At 41.6% G+C, this 18619-nt stretch overlaps 1 protein-coding gene across 1 annotated transcript in view; it reads right to left on the bottom strand.

Annotated features, from left to right (window-relative positions):
• SYT6 (synaptotagmin 6) overlaps positions 1 to 18619 on the bottom strand; it is an 889964-nt gene that overhangs the window by 22840 nt on the left and 848505 nt on the right. The window contains exon 6 of the mRNA XM_086923295.1: positions 12863 to 13013. Coding sequence (XP_086779421.1) covers positions 12863 to 13013 — 151 coding nt within the window. The remainder of the gene's footprint in view (positions 1 to 12862; positions 13014 to 18619) is intronic.

The following is an 18619-nucleotide window of genomic DNA, read 5'->3' as shown; positions in this document are numbered from 1 at the left end:
AAAATGCCTCCTCGCATTGAACGTTGGGGTCTGCGATTACAAGAATACAACTACACCATCGTACATTGTCCAGGGAATGATCAGAACCCTGCCAGCTACTTTTCACGAGTGCCTCTGCAATGCCTGGCACCCACTCTAGGATGTCTGAAGCTTACATAATTTCATAGCGAAATCAAGTACTGCATCTCATTGGAATAAATTGTCACTGCCACAAGTCAAGATAGTTACATGCTGAAACTGAAAGACATTTTACACCTCAGTCTTGGGACAACTAACCAGTGACTGTGAAGATCAGAAGTTTAAAAACATAAAAGATTAACTCTCTGTTACTTAGGAAGGTATTATTATATGAGGTCTAAGAATGGTAATTCTGGAGAGTCTGCAACAGATAATTTAAGTGGCTCATGGCGGACATTGTGGAATTGTTGCCACCAAACAAGCTCACCAAGACCAAGTCTGGTTTCCACATCTCGAGTAGAGATTTGAAAGAGAATGAAAGGCCTATCATCTATGCAACTGCCTGTCATTGAAAACCACTCAACACCCCTTAGACTAACTAGAGTTGCCAACGCATACAAGGGAAGAGAGTTGCTGTTGACTTCTATGGTCTGCTTGACAACACTTGATACTGATCATTGATAAATAACCCTGTTTTCCATTAATAGAAGATCTCTCATCTATCACTCAAGAACATGTCATTGAGAGATTAGACAGCATCTTCGTGACCTGGGGTGTTCCTTTGATCTTAAAGTCTGACAACGGCCCACCTTTCAACAGTCGATAATTCAAAGACTTTCTCAGTCATCTTAATGTCAAGAATCAGAAGAGCGCACATCTTTGGCCACAGGCCAATGGCCTTGTACGCTTCAGGAATCCTCTTAAGAAAGCTGTCTAGTGTGCTGTACTAAAAAAGCTCTACCCTAAAACTGTCTTACATTTGACTCTTCTAGCTTTACATTCAACCCATCACTCAACCACAAGTGAAAGCCCTGCAACTTTGATGTTCAGAAGAGCCATGACAACAAGTTGCCTCACTGGACCAACAGTGTGCTGTATGTTTTCATGCATAAAGAGAGGGCGAGAAAAATGTAAGGGGTTAAAGCATGGAAACACCTGGTGGAAAGTTTGTTGGCCCTGGAAGCAGATACAGATTTGTCGATTAGCTCCCTGAGTCCTTGTGTGTGAAAGAAGGAAAATCTGGTTTAATTTAGATATATTGGGTAATAGTGGGTGCTACTGTGATATACGTGTTCATGTGGAATTTTTCACCATTTTATTTATGACTGCTTTACTTGATATGGAGTAACTGTGTGTTGGGGGGGATGATGTTATAGGTTTATTGTAGTAGTTTTAGTTGACCAAATATATGTATGAAATTTACAGTAGTTGAAGTATGTTTGAATGCTTATGGATGCATGTCATATAAGATATATTGGTTATCACCTTTAATCTATTAATTATAGTTATTTAGGTATTTCTCCTTTTTAATCTATCTTTTAATCTATTTATTATAATTATCAGTGTACATCTCCATTTTAAAGCAAATTAGTGTACATGTGCTGCACATCATTTATGATCTGTATTATATGCCTGTCCCTATTGCACTTTGGTCAATTTACTGAAACTAATAAAACATTTTAAAACTAATTGGAGTCTTCCCCCTTCCCCCTGCCTCTATGTTACATTCTCAAATTGTGGCCTTTGGGGGCTGGTAGTATTATACGCTCACCTGTTCCTTCAGCAGTTTTGCTGCTAGACCTTTCTGTCCTTCTGGGCAGCCCTGTAGTCAAGTTCTCAGCTTTGGAACAATGTAAGGACATGGATTAGGAGAATATATGACGAAATCCCGCAATCCAAAATCCTGCATACCATGACTCCGCATTTATTACAACGCGGAGCCATTACTCCGCAATACTATCACTCCTCAAACGTTTACCCCGCAAATAACTTTACCATGCATGCCTTTACAACGCAAAGGCATGTGTGGTGAAGTTATATGCGGGGTAAACTTAGAAAATGTACTTACCACATATATCTATACTACTATAATAAAGCAAGAACTTTCAGGCTTTGAGGCGGGTAAACTCGGGAACCACAGCGCCAATCTACACCCCGATACACAGTTGAAATCGTCAGGGTGTGTAGATGGTTATAGGCTATATACATTTTAAAAATAAACGTTATTTAAAATGTTATATTAAAAAAAAAGTAGTCCCTCCAAAGTAGCGCCAGCCACGACGTGCGCCCTGACATCAGGAGGAGCGGCGTACAGCGCGGGGAGGAGCAGTGATGGTCAGCGCGGGGAGCAGTGGACATGAGGGGCGATCGGAGGGCAGGCAGTGAGGAGCGGCGGCGGGGAGGAGCGCTAGGGTGAAAGCGGAGGCAGAAAGGAGTGGTGAGCGAGCCACAGGAAAAATGAACGTGTGCAGGTAAGTGGAGCGGGTAGCAAACAGCCCATTACAGGAGGAAAAAGCGGCGGCGGGGACGTGGGCAGTGAGGAGCGTGCAGGTTAATAAACGTGTGTAGGGCGCCAGCGGCCGCGGAAAATGAAACATGGAGCAGGTAGCAAACAGCCCATTACAGGAGGAAAAAGCGGTGGCGTGGACGTGGGCAGTGAGGAGCGTGCAGGTAAAGAAACGAGTGCAGGGCGCCAGCGGCCGCGGAAAAAGAAACGTGGAGCGGGTAGCGAACAGCCCATTACAGGAGGAAAAAGTCACAGAAACGTCTGCAGGTGACAAAAAGTGACGTGGGCAGTGAGGAGCGTGCAGGTTAACAAACGTGTGTAGGTTACAAAAGCCTCCAAAAGTAAACATACAGCCATAATATTGCACTACGTCAGGGCGGGCGGGGCCCTAAGCCATGATTGCTCCCGGACAAGGTTGGGACGGGCTGCTAGTATATATATATATATATATATATATATATATATATATATATATATATATATATATATATATATATATATATATATATATATATATATATATATATATATGTATGACTCAACCTCAGTTCCCTACGCGCTGCAAATGGCACTGGCAGACGCGGTCAGAAACCAAAGCACGGACCAAAATTCGGTTCTCCTTAGGTATTTATTTTGCTTGTCACCTTCATAACGTTTCGGCTCCCTTGAGCCTTGCTCACATGACAGCGAACTTTAGTGAGAGGTGAATATTTAAAGTGCCAGTGCCTCATTCTAATTGGACCACATTCAATTAACATAGTAAAAATCGTAAAATACATCAAATCTGTACAGTTTTTTTCGAAGGGCAGAAAAAAGAGACTGAAAACACTAAAATAATACTGGAAAAATACCTAGCATTTCATAAATAGTGTTAAAAGAATGCCTGTGTTCATTAACACTCTAGGAAAAAAAATCATAAAATAATGTCACATTATGATAAGGTCACTAGAGATAGACATTGTACAATACTGGGATAAATCCCCAAACTATGTATAAATGAATGTAAGATAGGGTCCATTTAAGTAGTGACTAAAAATAAATGAAAAGTGCAAAGTGCAAAGATGATTCGAATTCTATACACAATACTATTAGATCCCTGGAGTAAACAATATCAGTAAAGAGAAATGAAAAATAGATAAACGCTAAAATCATAAAGCATACAATATCCCGACTGAGTGGATTGTCATGTGGGGGAACATCAATACTATGTTTCCACAGTTAATTTAAGTAAAATCATAGTAGGGCTAAAGTTAAGCGATGTGCAAACTGATCCTTGCAATCTAGATTTGATTTTGATAGACAACCAAAGATACATTATACGTTGTAATTAAATCAAGGCAAACTCATAGGCTGACTCAACCTATAGACTGTTGAATAATGTGAAAAACAGTGTAAAGTTAAGAACAATAAATAAATAAGTAATCAGATAATAGTTAATTAAAACCACTCTCTAAAAAAATATTTTTGATTATATAGTTAAAACAATGTATTGCACTGAAGTAAGCCATGCGGGGCAGATCAAACTCTCCTATAAACTTTAATGTAAACTGGTATAGAGATCCTCTGTTACGTTTAATCCCCCCGGCTGTTTGCTAATATATATATATATATATATATATATATATATATATATATATATATATATATATATATATATATATATATATATATATATATATATATATATATATTACCTACTGGCGGTCGCCAGTAGGTATATTTAGTTAGGATTTTTTTGAATAGGGATTTCTGAAAATTCTATGTTGAATAACTTTGGCGTTGATGGACAGAATTGGCTGAAATTTTCAGGAAAATGGCACATTTCGTTTCTGAGCGTCCCCTGAAAGTTTGGGGGGGTTTCGTCAAGCGGGGGCTGAGAAAAAAAGGGGGGTCTCAAAACGTGTTTTTAACATTGAGTTTTCCATAGGGCGGTTGGACTCACTTTTAGCTCGAACGGCTAAATGGATTTCCACAAAACTTTGCAAAATTGTAGGGACTGGTAGCCCGATGTGCCTTTGCTATGTCTCAAGATATATGCTCCAGTGGTTTTTACAAAAATTAACTTTGAAAAATATATATTGGGCTATATATATGTTAGAGCCCAAATGTAGCCCAATGTAGCCCAATGTAGCCCAAAGATGGCCACCAGATACAAAAAAAACAAATGTAGCCCAAATATCAGCCAGATGTAGCCCAACTATAGCCCAGTGACAGAATGTCCCAGAGTGTTCTAACTAAAGAACAACTAGAGCGCTAACAGTCTTACTTATGACAAAAGTATGGCACACCTGAAGTCATCTTGATTGGAATAAAGTGTTAACACTTAAAACATTTAATTTGCAAAGGAACAAAATGAGGGGTTTCATTTTGCCATGGAAATGTTATATATATTATATATATATATATATATATATATATATATTCTCGCTCCAAGGTTGTCCACCATTGAGTAGCACGCGAGCAGCAGCTTTATTTATGTGTAGGTGAGGACGGGGATCCGCTTGTAGATGCCGCTCCGTAATGGATCTGCCCGACGCGTTTCAAAGCTCCATCTGCTTCTCTTCAGGGGCTTTAACGGAAGCGGTGTGCGCACCCGCTACACTTCTCCAAACACGTATAACTCACCCGCCGATGGGAGGCTCCAATGAGACTTCTGGGAAGTGTAGTGCGGAAAGCACACAATCAAGTCCTGGATGGACTCCACAAGTGGGCCCGTCCTCGATCCCATGTACGGCTGCTACTTCACTGCCGTGACCCCCACGTTAACGGGGTGGTGCATACTCTGCGGCTGGACTGCCGCATATAGATTCTCGCTCCAAGGTTGTCCACCATTGAGTAGCACGCGAGCAGCAGCTTTATTTATGTGTAGGTGAGGACGGGGATCCGCTTGTAGATGCCGCTCAGTAATGGATCTGCCCGACGCGTTTCAAAGCTCCATCTGCTTCTCTTCAGGGGCTTTAACGGAAGCGGTGTGCGCACCCGCTACACTTCTCCAAACACGTATAACTCACCCGCCGATGGGAGGCTCCAATGAGACTTCTGGGAAGTGTAGTGCGGAAAGCACACAATCGATTGTGGAGTCCATCCAGGACTTGATTGTGTGCTTTCCGCAGTCCAGCCGCAGAGTATGCACCACCCCGTTAACGTGGGGGTCACGGCAGTGAAGTAGCAGCCGTACATGGGATCGAGGACGGGCCCACTTGTGGAGTCCATCCAGGACTTGATTGTGTGCTTTCCGCACTACACTTCCCAGAAGTCTCATTGGAGCCTCCCATCGGCGGGTGAGTTATACGTGTTTGGAGAAGTGTAGCGGGTGCGCACACCGCTTCCGTTAAAGCCCCTGAAGAGAAGCAGATGGAGCTTTGAAACGCGTCGGGCAGATCCATTACGGAGCGGCATCTACAAGCGGATCCCCGTCCTCACCTACACATAAATAAAGCTGCTGCTCGCGTGCTACTCAATGGTGGACAACCTTGGAGCGAGAATCTATATGCGGCAGTCCAGCCGCAGAGTATGCACCACCCCGTTAACGTGGGGGTCACGGCAGTGAAGTAGCAGCCGTACATGGGATCGAGGACGGGCCCACTTGTGGAGTCCATCCAGGACTTGATTGTGTGCTTTCCGCACTACACTTCCCAGAAGTCTCATTGGAGCCTCCCATCGGCGGGTGAGTTATACGTGTTTGGAGAAGTGTAGCGGGTGCGCACACCGCTTCCGTTAAAGCCCCTGAAGAGAAGCAGATGGAGCTTTGAAACGCGTCGGGCAGATCCATTACGGAGCGGCATCTACAAGCGGATCCCCGTCCTCACCTACACATAAATAAAGCTGCTGCTCGCGTGCTACTCAATGGTGGACAACCTTGGAGCGAGAATATATATATATATATATATATATATATATATATATATATATATATATATATATATATATATATATATATATATATAACCTACTGGCAGTCGCCAGTAGGTATATATAGTTAGGATTTTTTTGAATAGGGATTTCTGAAAATTCTATGTTGAATAACTGGCGTTGATGGACGGAATTGGCTGGAATTTTCAGGAAAATTGCACATTTCGTTTCGGAGTGTCCCCTGAAAGTTCGGGGGGGTTTCGTCAAGTGGGCCGAGAAAAAAAGGGGGTCCCAAAACGTGTTTTTAACATTGAGTTTTCCATAGGGCGGTTGGACTCACTTTTAGCTCAAACGGCTGAATGGATTTCTATGAAACTTGGCAAAATTGTAGAGACTGTTTGCCCGATGTGCCTTTGCTAGGTCTCAAGATATGTGCTCCAGTGGATTTTGAGAAATTAACTTTCAAAAAAAAAATATATATATGTGACAGCGTCCCGGTTAGCGCCCCGGTTCGCGTACCAGACTTGTAACGGAACTTCGCGAGGAGAAGCGGATTGGCTCTCCGGTGACTCTCAACATTCTAAACAGTCCGGAGCGGCCGCCATCTTGTCTCCCGGTAGGATCGAGAGACAAGAGGTGGAAATAAACGAAGGGGGAAATGAATGAAAGGGGCAAGGTAGACCCCTCCTGACCCTCTAGGATTGATGTGGGGGTTATTAAAGGGCCCCGCCGGGCAAAAAAATAAAATCATTTTTTTTCAATTTTTCGCGGTGGAAGCGCTACCCGGTATGCGAACTGGGTAGCTCACCGGTAGCGTAACGGGAGTCCGCCATCTTGTGTTTCGGACGAATTTAGTCACAAGATGGAGGATAAACAATGTTGGGAATGGGTATAAGGGGGCACAGGAGACATATCCTGACCCTCTAGGTTTTCTGAGGGTGGCTGAGGAGGCCCGGGTAGCATTCCGGAAAGAGTAACAAGGGGAAAACCAAGGGAAATAGCAAAATAATATTTTAGAGTGCTTTGAGGTAGGGTAGCTTTGAATAGAGCTGTTGTGTTGTGTGGGTGATGTAAGTACCAACATGTAGGTACCAATGAAGAGTCTAAAATTCAATGTACACCGTCTCCTCTGTAGATATTTTGTATGTTCTAATATGGGTTATTTAAATGTAAATGTGTGGAAAAGCACTTCATGCTTTAAAGCAATTGTATTTTTGAACTGATTGTTCTTTCCTCTTAGTCCTCCTGTTTGTTTTTTTCCCCACACTCTTCTTCAGCATGATAGTTGATAAATTCGTTCCCTCAAAAAATTTATATACATAAAAAAATTATATTAAATACATATAAAATATATTTTTCCTTTAAAAGAAGAATGCATTTTACAGCTTTTGATATTTGCTATTAAAAAAACATTGAAATTCACTGAAAATACCATAGGTTATAGGCCATATATAGTTAGGAATTAGCATTTACAAAACCTTGAAAATTCACTGAAAAAAACCATAGGTTATAGACCATATATAGTTAGGAATTAGCATTTACAAAACCTTATTTTACTCACACAAAACCATTGAAATTCGCATATATAGTTAGTTGCACTAACTATATATCGCGCACCCGCAATCCACTGCTGATCATGCCACATATTACATCATTCATGACATGGTCAGTGACATCACTGATGATATCACTGATGGCATCTCAAATGACATCACTGATGACATCACTGATGACAACATCCAGTGACTGTATGTTTCTGTAAAGTTAAAATGTCTTACATATTGAAGAATGAGTGGATGTATAAGTGTCTGGATGAAGGATTTGGTAGGTGCATGAGTGAGTGATTAAATGTGTCTCAGTGAGTGCATGGGTTAGTGACTAAACTGTCTTAATTTGTGCATCATTATGTCTGTTGTTCTGTAAACTGTTGCATGTGTTGATCAGTAGCTATATGAGTAACTATATGGGTTATTGATTGGTTGCCCAAGTATTTGTATGGGAGACTGAGTGTGTGTGTGGGTGGCTGGGAGGTGTATGACTCTGTGCATAGATGTGTGAGCAGTTGATTCACTCGATGTATGGGTTCAAAAGGGCATGTGGAAACAGCTGTATGGGCGGTTGACTGTGTGCATGAGTGTATTGGTGAGTGAATGGATATCTCAGTGCTACATGTCAAAGTAAGTACATATGTAAAACACAGTACATGTGAGAGTTGACATATATAAATAACTGTGCATAAGAGCCAGTGAATGTGTGAGTGGCTGTATGGATCATTGTGAACTTGTAACAGGGATTGTATAAGAGAGTAAATATGTGTTAGTATATGTTTGAATAAGTAAGGTGTGTATAACTGTATAGGAAATGGAGGTGTGATTGATTCTTTGCATGACTGACTAGGTGTGTGAGTAACTCCATGGATGAGTGACAGTCTGTGAGTGTCTGTTTACACTGAGTGTATCTAAGGTTATATTAGAGTCTGAAGAGGTTCATCGTATTATCACATGAATGATGTCATCAGTGATGTGATCAGTAATGTCAAATGAGATGTCATCAGTGATGTCATCAGTGATGTCATTTGAGATGTCATCAGTGATGTCATCAGTGATGTCACTGACCATGTCATGAATGATGTAATATGCGACATGATCAGCAGTGGATTGCGGGTGCACGATATATAGTTAGTGCAACTAACTATATATGCGAATTTCAATGGTTTTGTGTGAGTAAAATAAGGTTTTGTAAATGCTAATTCCTAACTATATATGGTCTATAACCTATTGTTTTTTCTGTGAATTTTCAAGGTTTTGTAAATGCTAATTCCTAACTATATATGGTCTATGGTTTTTTCAGTGAATATATATATATATATATATATATATATATATATATATATATATATATATATATATATATATATATATATATATTACATTTATATATTTTTTCAAATATTTATATATTTTTTCAAATATTTATATATTTTTTCAAATATATATATATATATATATATATATATATATATATATATATATAGTAGTATATTGTTTTGTAGGATTTCGTTTTGATAGCATTTCTTATCTGTGACAGGCCTGTGAAACGCTCCGATTCACAGTGCACTGCTGATGCACTTAAGAGTGCGCGTTCAGTAGTGTGTGAACTCGAGTTTCCCTACTTTATTTTTCCTTGCAATATTATATAGCGCAAATTCGAAACATGGCAGGAGCAGAATTTACATTACAGAAGAACACATTCATTTGTGGTAGGCACGTTGAGACAAAGTGATTTGCCTGGAATCACAGGATGTTGAGCTGATGCAGAGATTCGAATGTATCTCCCCAGCTCTAAAGTGCGCAATTCTAGAACTTGTGGCGGGAGGTGTGTCTAAAAGTGTATGTCAGTGCTGGCCATCAATGAGAGAGACCTGTGCATTTTTCAAATGGGTGGTGAAAAAATATGAGCATGTTGCTGGAGATGTGGGCCGCTGTGCCACCAATGTACTTACCGGGGGAGGGTAAACACCCATTGTTTCGTAACTTTCTTTCCGCACGCCATCACTCCGCATACTTTCATTACGAAAGTACCATGACTCCGCAATGCCATTATAATGCATGGCATTACATTTTATATGCTTTTACCACGCATACATTTACAAAGAAATTCGTTGTAAATGCATGAATGGTAAAAAGCATGTTTTTTTAAATGTTTGGATAAGGTAAGTATGGTTATAGGGGCATATGTTTTGGGGTGCTGAGGTATACGTTTTGGGGTGTTTGGGTATTTTAAGGGTTCAGCTATAGTTTTGGGTTATGGGGTACAGGGGTATTTTTAGGGTTTACAGATAGGTATGGGTTTTGGGGTACAGGTGTATTTTTAGGGTTCAGGGCTAGGTTTGGGTTACAATGGGTATTTTAGGGTTCAGGGGTAGGTTTTTGGGTACAGGGTTATTTTTAGCGTTCAGGGCTTGTTTTAAGTTTTGGGTACAGGGGTATTTTTAGGGTTCAGGGGTAGGTTTGGGTTTTGGGGTACAGGGGTATTTTAAGGGTTCAGGGCTAGGTTTGGGTTTTGGGGTACAGGGGTATTTTAGGGTTCAGGGCTAGGTTTGGGTTTTGGGGTACAGGGGTATTTTTAGGGTTCAGAGGTAGGTTTGTGTTTTGAGGTACAGTGGTATTTATAGGGTTCAGGGATAGGTTTGGCTTTTTGGGGTACAGGGTATATTTATAGAGTTAAGATGGGTTCATGTTTAAGGGTGTTTGGTTATTTTAAGGAGTACGGGTGGGTTATGATTATGGGGTGCAGGGGTATTTAAAGGAAGCAGGGTGGGATTAGCACACGATATGAGACGTGGCATGAAGGGCGGAACGTACCACACGCCCCCAGCGTTTTTCACGCCCCCAGCACAACGCAGACACGCCCACAAGAGACTACTTTGCTGGCACGGTTCTTTTACCTTTTAAGTGTATGTGGAGGGCGTTTGCATAGCCTATGTCCTTCTGCTGCAACTGCCCTTTCCAACGCTCTATTGGGTGTTGTGATTTGTGCTGTGGTTCCTGAGATTACCCGCCTCAAAGGTTTGGGCTCTCTCTTTATTATATTAGTATGGATATATATATAATATTTTAAACATTACTCTTTTCACCCTAAAAACTAATTCCACCCTGCTCCCTTAAAATACCCCAGCACCCGAAAATACTAACCCACCCTTACTCCTTAAAATACCCCAGCACCCTTAAACACTAACCCATCCTGATCCTAGAAATACCCCTGTATCCCAAAACCTAGCTCTGAACCCTAAAAATACCCCTGTACCCCAAAACCCAAACCTAGCCCTGAACCCTAAAAATACCCCTGTACCCCAAAACCCAAACCTACCCATAAACCCTAAATTACCCCTTTACCCCAAAACTCAGCCCTAAAATACCCCTGTACCCCAAAACCCAAACCTATCCATAATCCCTAAAAATACCCCTGTACCCCAAAACCCCAACCTAGCCCTGAACCCTAAAAATACCCCTGTACCCCAAAACCCAAATCTAGCCCTGAATCCTAAACATACCCATGTACCACAAAACCCAAACCTACCCATAAACCCTAAATAACCCCTGTACCCCAAAACCTAGCCCTGAACCCTAAAATACCCCTGTACCCCAATACCCAAACCTATCCCTAAACCCTAAATATATCCCTGAATCCCATAACCCAAAACCCACCCTGAACACTAATAAAACCCCTACACCCCAAAACTTAAACGTACCCCCTTAACCCTAAAAATACCCAAGCACGCCCAAAACCAACCCTATAATCTAAAAATAACACATTAAAAATACACTGTGCACCCCATAAACCAAGCCAACCCTTAAAATACCTCTGAACCCCTAAAACATATACCCCAACACCCCCAAACTAAAATCATAAACTTACCTTAAACTTAAATATTAAAAACATACTTTTACCTTTCATGCTTTTACAACGAATTTTGTTGTAAAAGCATGCGTGGTAAAAGCATATAAAATGTAATGGTATGCGTTATAAAAGTATTGCGGAGTAATGGTACTTGCGTTGTAATGGTATGAGGAGTGAATGTATGCGGAGTGAAAATTGCGGAGTGAAGGTGTTTTACCGGATTAGGACGAACTGCCTCGATTACTTACCGTCAATGAACATTACTCACCCACTATTCCCTGTTGGATTGACCAAAGGCCTGCTGAGGTGTTTCATATTTCAGGAAGCATGACAGGAGCTACCCCTCCTTTATGGCTTCCAAGAAGATAGGAACAAGTATTGCATTTAAAGATTTAGTTAGGGCCAGGAAAGGCATCTTGTCTGTGCAAAGATGCAACCCTCACAATGGTAAGACTGTAAAAAGGAGAATTGTACACTTTCAGTAATTATTTTGTGCATTATAGAAATGTTTGTGTTTTCCTGAACCATGCCTTCTGAACATACAATATTTTAATCAGCCAATCATAGAGGAGTTCACTTATGTGGCTAAAGTGTTGACTATGATGGTAGAACATGCATGACAGAAGGTTCTCGCTCAGCAACACTGAGGTTAAGGATATGTTACGATATAGTACTTAAGTGGCTAAAAAAGACAAAGTAGATTAACTTTTACATCTACAGAAACCTTTAGAACATTGGGAATTATATTTCTATTGGCCTGTTAGCACCTTTGTATGCCTGGTTAGTTGGAGTGGAATGGAATGTCCTCATGGTGCTTTCATCTTAAAGGTTTAAGGAAAAATAACCAGAGTCCTTACCCAACCCATTAATTTTGTTTTCCCTGCTTCTAGTTCACATCAAGCACACATTAAGAATTGACAACATAGCACCTGAGCTGATAAAAAGCGTGGTTTGCGGCTGTGTCATTAATTGAACTTGAAAGTGTCCAAGGACATGTTCTTGAACTTAACTCGGCAGGAGAGAAATGCCTTAAACTTATATAAGCAATTTAAATGGGCAGCTACATCAAGTGCTATGTCTTACTCAAAAGCACAAACACTTAACAAAACTCAGATGCAAATAAAAGGAAAAAAAGAGAGTACGCACCTCTTTGAAGGACTTTTTGACCTCCACCAATGAGTGCCAATGTGCTATCGGTTTTCGAGGGTATGCAAGCATCTCATTCCAGTGGTCTCGCCCCAGGCCTTCCGCATTGTTTCCTGCCCGACAAACTCCAATAATCTCGTTGTGTCCAACCCTATAAAGAAATAGTCAGAACACTGAAAAATTGTCATTGGAAGAACTTAAATGCACACAACGGTTAAAATGGAAGCATCACATACATAAGTGACTTAACAATAGTCCTCTAGGTTGTGGTACATGAGAAACCGGCATTTTCAGAATACATGCAAGGCTTATGCTTTATCAGATCAGATTTTTATCCTACCCTTTGACTTGTTCTGTGTTGGAAATTAATATATTTTGCATGGTATTTCTCCAAATGTTTTCCTTTTGTTGCTGAACCCATTTTCGTTGGCTGCTTTGCTTTTGTTAGCCATAGGAGTCTGTGCAATTTACCTCTGCTAACTAGTAGTAAAGTGCTTGTGTTCTCCTTTTTAAACCTAGTTAAATTCCCATATATCTAATTTAGCACAACTAATTTACCTATACATCCCAAGTATAAGGTGCTACATGTACCCAAGGACTGTAAATTACAGGTTGCTGGTGAGCTGCAACTCCTATTGTGCCACCTACTGAATTGGCACTGTAACACACAATTTCATGACCGCCCCTGCAGTCTGGGTGGGCATTTTTAAACTGCCATTTCGACCTGGCAAAATAAACCATTTGACAAGCCAAAACCATCCTTTTTAATGCTTAGAAGTCACCCCTACGTTAGCCCTTAGGTGGCCACAGGGATTGGTGCATGGTATTTAAAATGCAGGGCATGTATAATTAATGTTTTACATGCCTTGGCAGTGAAAAAACTCTAAAATAATTTTTGGAAAGGTTGACTCTCCCTAAGGAAAACAATGAGTTACAATATATACACTAATAATACTTCAGTTTGGGAGCAGCTAGAAAAATGGTTAAAGGTCTCACTTTAATTGAAATTTAAAATCCAACAGAATGATCAAGGTGGATTTTATATTACTATTTTGATAAAGACACTTTTAGAAAGTTTTCATTTTCCTGCAGAAGCCAGAAAAGGACCTTTCCGCCAGTATCCACTGTGGCCTGCCTGCTGTGGCTTCCCTGTGGTCAGTTGGTAATTGTTCCCAGACAGAAGACAAAGGGCTTGAGCAGGGAGCAGTGCTTTTCTTTCCTATGTGAAATGGCCTGGGGGGGCTAACCCCAGTCACTTACCGAGTTTCAAAGGATGCCTAACCTGTCCCTGGCAGATGTAGGTCACACTTAGGCCCACCTCTTTCTTTGTCTTTCTAGTCTGCTTGGCTCCGAACCCAGTGGGAGGGGAAGCTTCCTCAGAACTTGTTTGGAGTAACTATAGAGCAGTGTTTGCCCATGTCCATAGCCACACTGCTGGGTGGGCACAGGAACGTCTGTCCAGTGAAAGAAGTGTTCTGCCATGTTAGTTTTAGGGAAAATGGGTACTGTGTGATAGGTTCCAGTAAAGCACATAGCATATGATGCAAATGTGGGTAGGTTCACCCCTGGTATCTTTTTCCCCAGTGTTTAGGAAGTGGCCAGTACCTCCCCTCCGCCCACAGGCTGCCACTTGGCAAAAATGGGGCACCCTCTGTATCCTCCTCAAAATACTCCTGGACCTGTGGAGGATCAGAAGAAGGACTGCCTTGCTGCCTGAAGAACCTGAAGAAAGACTGCTTGCCGTGAAATCAGGACCCAAGAAGTGACTCGAGAGGTCTGTTGGCTGACCTCCTGTTTCAGCTACCTGGATACAATAAGCTTCCAGAGGCCTCTCTCCCTGCAACTAACCAGCTGACCAATACCAACAGGACTTCCCACTGGATCCGGCTGCTGGTCTCTGCTGGAGTGAGCTCTAACTCCCAAGTTGTGCCCTTCTAGGTCCTGGACCTTTGGCTGATGTAGTGTACTTCTCCGGCCACACTGAAAAGGCTTGCACTTATAAACTTTTTGCCAACTTTCTGCCTGGAGAACTGATGGAGACCAGGATCAGTGTTGGTGTTGAATAGCCGGATTACCTCAGCTCGCTAACTCGCCCTGCTAAAGGAGATCTGACTTACTGAAAATGTTCCAGGTGTTAACATAGAGGGCTTCATCGAGACTGATGCAGAGCAGCAATCCATTTACGTTGAGGTCTTTCTGTGCCTGAACTTCACCCACTCAGTGCTTTCGAACCTTTGTTTATTACTGCAACGAGACCCTGTGCTTCAGCAACACACTGTCATCAAACCCCTATCTGGATCCTGCTTGCCCACCTAACGACTTGACAAGGACCACTTTTTCTCCATAAAAATTAACCTTTCCAGTGGGCCAAACCTGACCCCTGTATCCAATCTACGATCTACAATGGTTGGCCTTAGCTTTTGACTTTGAAACAGACCAGAGATCATGGTTGGCGTGTTGTGCTTTTTTAACTCTATTTTTAATTCAAAATGTAAAAATTCATATCTCCTGTTCTACTTATTGAATTGTCATTGTTTTGGTGTCATTTTATTTATTTTCCAAATTTGTTTGGGAATTTTTTGTGTGGTGTTTTAACTTTATTACTGTGTAAATAATTTACACATTGCCTCTGAGTTAATCCTGACTGCTTTGTGCCACGCTACCAGATAGTTAAGCACAGATTTATTTAGAGACTTTTGTGGTTCCACCTGACAAGGATTGTGATTGATGGATGATTACCACCCTCAATTATTACTCCAACTTCTTACATTGACATTTACATGTATTTAACTAAACCTTGTGTGAAGTTGGTACCTTCAAGAACATATCCACACAGAATAAAAGTGCCAAAGTAAGATTTATTGCACAGAAGAAACTCCAGCCACAGTCTTTGAAATGCCTCCCAGATAACTGCTTTTCAAGACTCAGCTTCAACAATGAACAATCCTCTTAGACCTCGCAACTGAAGAGGAGTTGGTCATCGAAACAACAGAGTCCCTTGAAAAACATAACAGTCATTACAAAGCCTAAATAAAAATGTGCACGTTATCACACCCTGAGCATTACACAGGCAAGGTCAGGAGAAACAAACGAGATTATGGAGCCACCATCTTCTGGTGTTCTCATATCCCAGGGAACCTGAAAAGACCAGAAACTCTTAAACCTGAAGCAAGCTCATGGCACACACACAAGCAGCCCAATCTGCTTTCATATTGAAACACGCATTTGAAGCCAGTTGTCATAACAAGAACAGACCTGAATCCTCACCCTGTGCAGGGCCCGACCCACAAAAACACTAGAAGCGAGAGATGCAAAATTGAAATGAGGTGCTAGAACGATGTTTCCGAAATCGCACCTTAATCTGGTACATCAAACAAACTTGCCGACCCTTGACACCTCCAAATTGTGGAAAATGCAGCCCCTCATAGGCACAAAGCATGCATAGAGGGTGCAACGCTTTTCCAAACAAGTGGGCTGGGTGCCCGAGGCACGCTACTACAAATGATTGCGAAAACAACTGGTATTGAGAGAAAATGGTTGATAAAGCATACATGAAACTTCTTTTGCTGCTGGCTCGCATTGTTTTGCACTGTTTTTGTCTGCATTTTGAGGGGACGTCCGCCAAGGCCTCCAACAATCGTACAGGTTATTCGCTATGTTTCAACAATACTGTCAGCTCTGCCATTTGGGAATGGGGGATTTCGTTTATTCAACTCAGGGTCAAATGTTTGAATACAGAAGGCATGCATTAACTACTATACATTTTTCACCAGCATAATAGATGAGCGAACCCATTGTCAACCTTAAAAGGTAGGAACAAAAGTAATGAATGACGCTGGTGCACAAACGAGGCCAGGCACCCTCCAGAAGACCTTACATTTTGGTTTCACAGCTAAATTGTTTGCCATTTAGACCTTCCCGTTTAACTGAAAAATACAGAATAACTGCAACCTGCACAATTCTTATAGCAGAGCGGCTGTTGGCGTGTTCAAATTAATAACTGCAGAGTCCAAGCAGCAGAATGGCCTTTGTCAGGGGGCAATGCACCGAGGACTAGAGGAACCAAAGCCTCAATACAGACGGCACGATGAATTCCAACCCTAAATTCTGAGATCTTATAACTTGGATATGTACCACAGTAAGACGATTTCATCAAAGTATTTCCATTCACGCAATATCTGTTTCCCAAAAAACATGCTCTACTGTAAGGGAAACATGCTAGAAGGGAAACAAGGCCAAAAAAAATCATGGCAATAAAACAAAGAAACATTTGCTATTACATCATTTCGAAATGATTTTGTACTGGCTGAGCCAAAACCAATTATTCTGCATACTGCATGACTAATAGAAACTCGCCCAGATTGCCATGTCAACAGCAGCAGACTAGGGAGGCATGCCACTGCCAGTCCACAGGTAATGTAGTGAGGACAAAACTCTTCTGTTGACCTTTGAACTTCAGACACACTAGTGAAGTAGTGTGGCTCACTGGTTAGAGGCGGCAGACCCGAGAGCAGAGGACGGCCCGGGACCAGGGTTCGATTCCCGGCGCGGCAGGTTTCTGGACCAGGGTCAGCGGACTCGATAATTCTCTCGCCTCGGTGCCCACTCTGATCAGCGATCACACTCGGCAACTCTGGGCATTAGCTTGCCTCATCTTCACTAACGGCCCCCCAGACCGCCGGGGATGCCTGGTCTCACCCTGGAGATACCCATTAAGGGACCATCTCTCAGGGAAGCCAGGAAGGGTTTCGCGGCGGTCGAAGCGCCAGGACGCCTACGGGTAGCAGTGCGCTATATAAATGCCAACACACACACTTACCGCTGAAGTGTAAGATCTGAAGCCCTACCTCTCACGGCTGGTCACCCTGAACATATGCGTTTCAGGACAACAGAAGACATGCTTTCTTTCTCCACGCTTACGTCACAGCTGCCTTCAGCCTTATTAGGTTCACACTAATGACATTGGGCCATATGTATTAATCAAAATTGCATTCGCAAACTCCGAAATTCGCAGAATTTCGGCATTTGCAAATGCAATTTTGCCAAATGGTATGTATGAAGGCAAAATAAGGAATCGCAAAATTTGTGATTCCTTATTTTGCGGTTGCATTTAAGGAATCACAAATTTTGCGATTCCTTAAATGCAATGTAAGAAGCACCAAAAAAGAGCAATTTGGTCTTAAGGATTCGCAAATTACCACCACTTCAAGTTGGTGGTAATTTACGATTTCTTTGAAAAATTCACTTTTTTGCATTTTTCAAAGTGCAATGTGAAGCACATACATGCCCTTATGTATGTGCGCCACATGTGCACCAATGCTTATTTCAGTGGTGCATCAGGGTGTCCTTTTGACACCCGTGCACCCTTGAAATTATTCTCAATTTGCGATTCTCAAATTGCGAATCGCAAATTGAGAATAACTTCCCATTCATTCCTATGGGCCTCCTGGCCCATAGAAATGAATGGGAAAGTATTCCTTAATTGCGATTCACAATTTGCTAATCGCAATTACAGAATATTAAGAAATCGCAAAAAAATTGCGATTTTTTACATACATCCCTATTTGCAATTCTCAAATTGCGATTTGTAAAAAATCGCTATTTGAGAATCGCAAATCAGGATGTTGATACATATGGCTCATTATGTTTTATGTGTGAATATAGCGACCATACATGGTGACGACATCCTTGCAAACAGGCATGGTTGGAGTGGAGGAGAAAATAGGCCTGCGCACCAAAATAAAAGTGTCCTTGATT

The sequence above is a fragment of the Lissotriton vulgaris genome, chromosome 5 (genome assembly GCF_964263255.1).
Source record: "Lissotriton vulgaris chromosome 5, aLisVul1.2, whole genome shotgun sequence".
Lineage (NCBI taxonomy): Eukaryota > Metazoa > Chordata > Amphibia > Caudata > Salamandridae > Lissotriton > Lissotriton vulgaris.
This window is presented reverse-complemented; position numbering and strand designations above follow the sequence as displayed.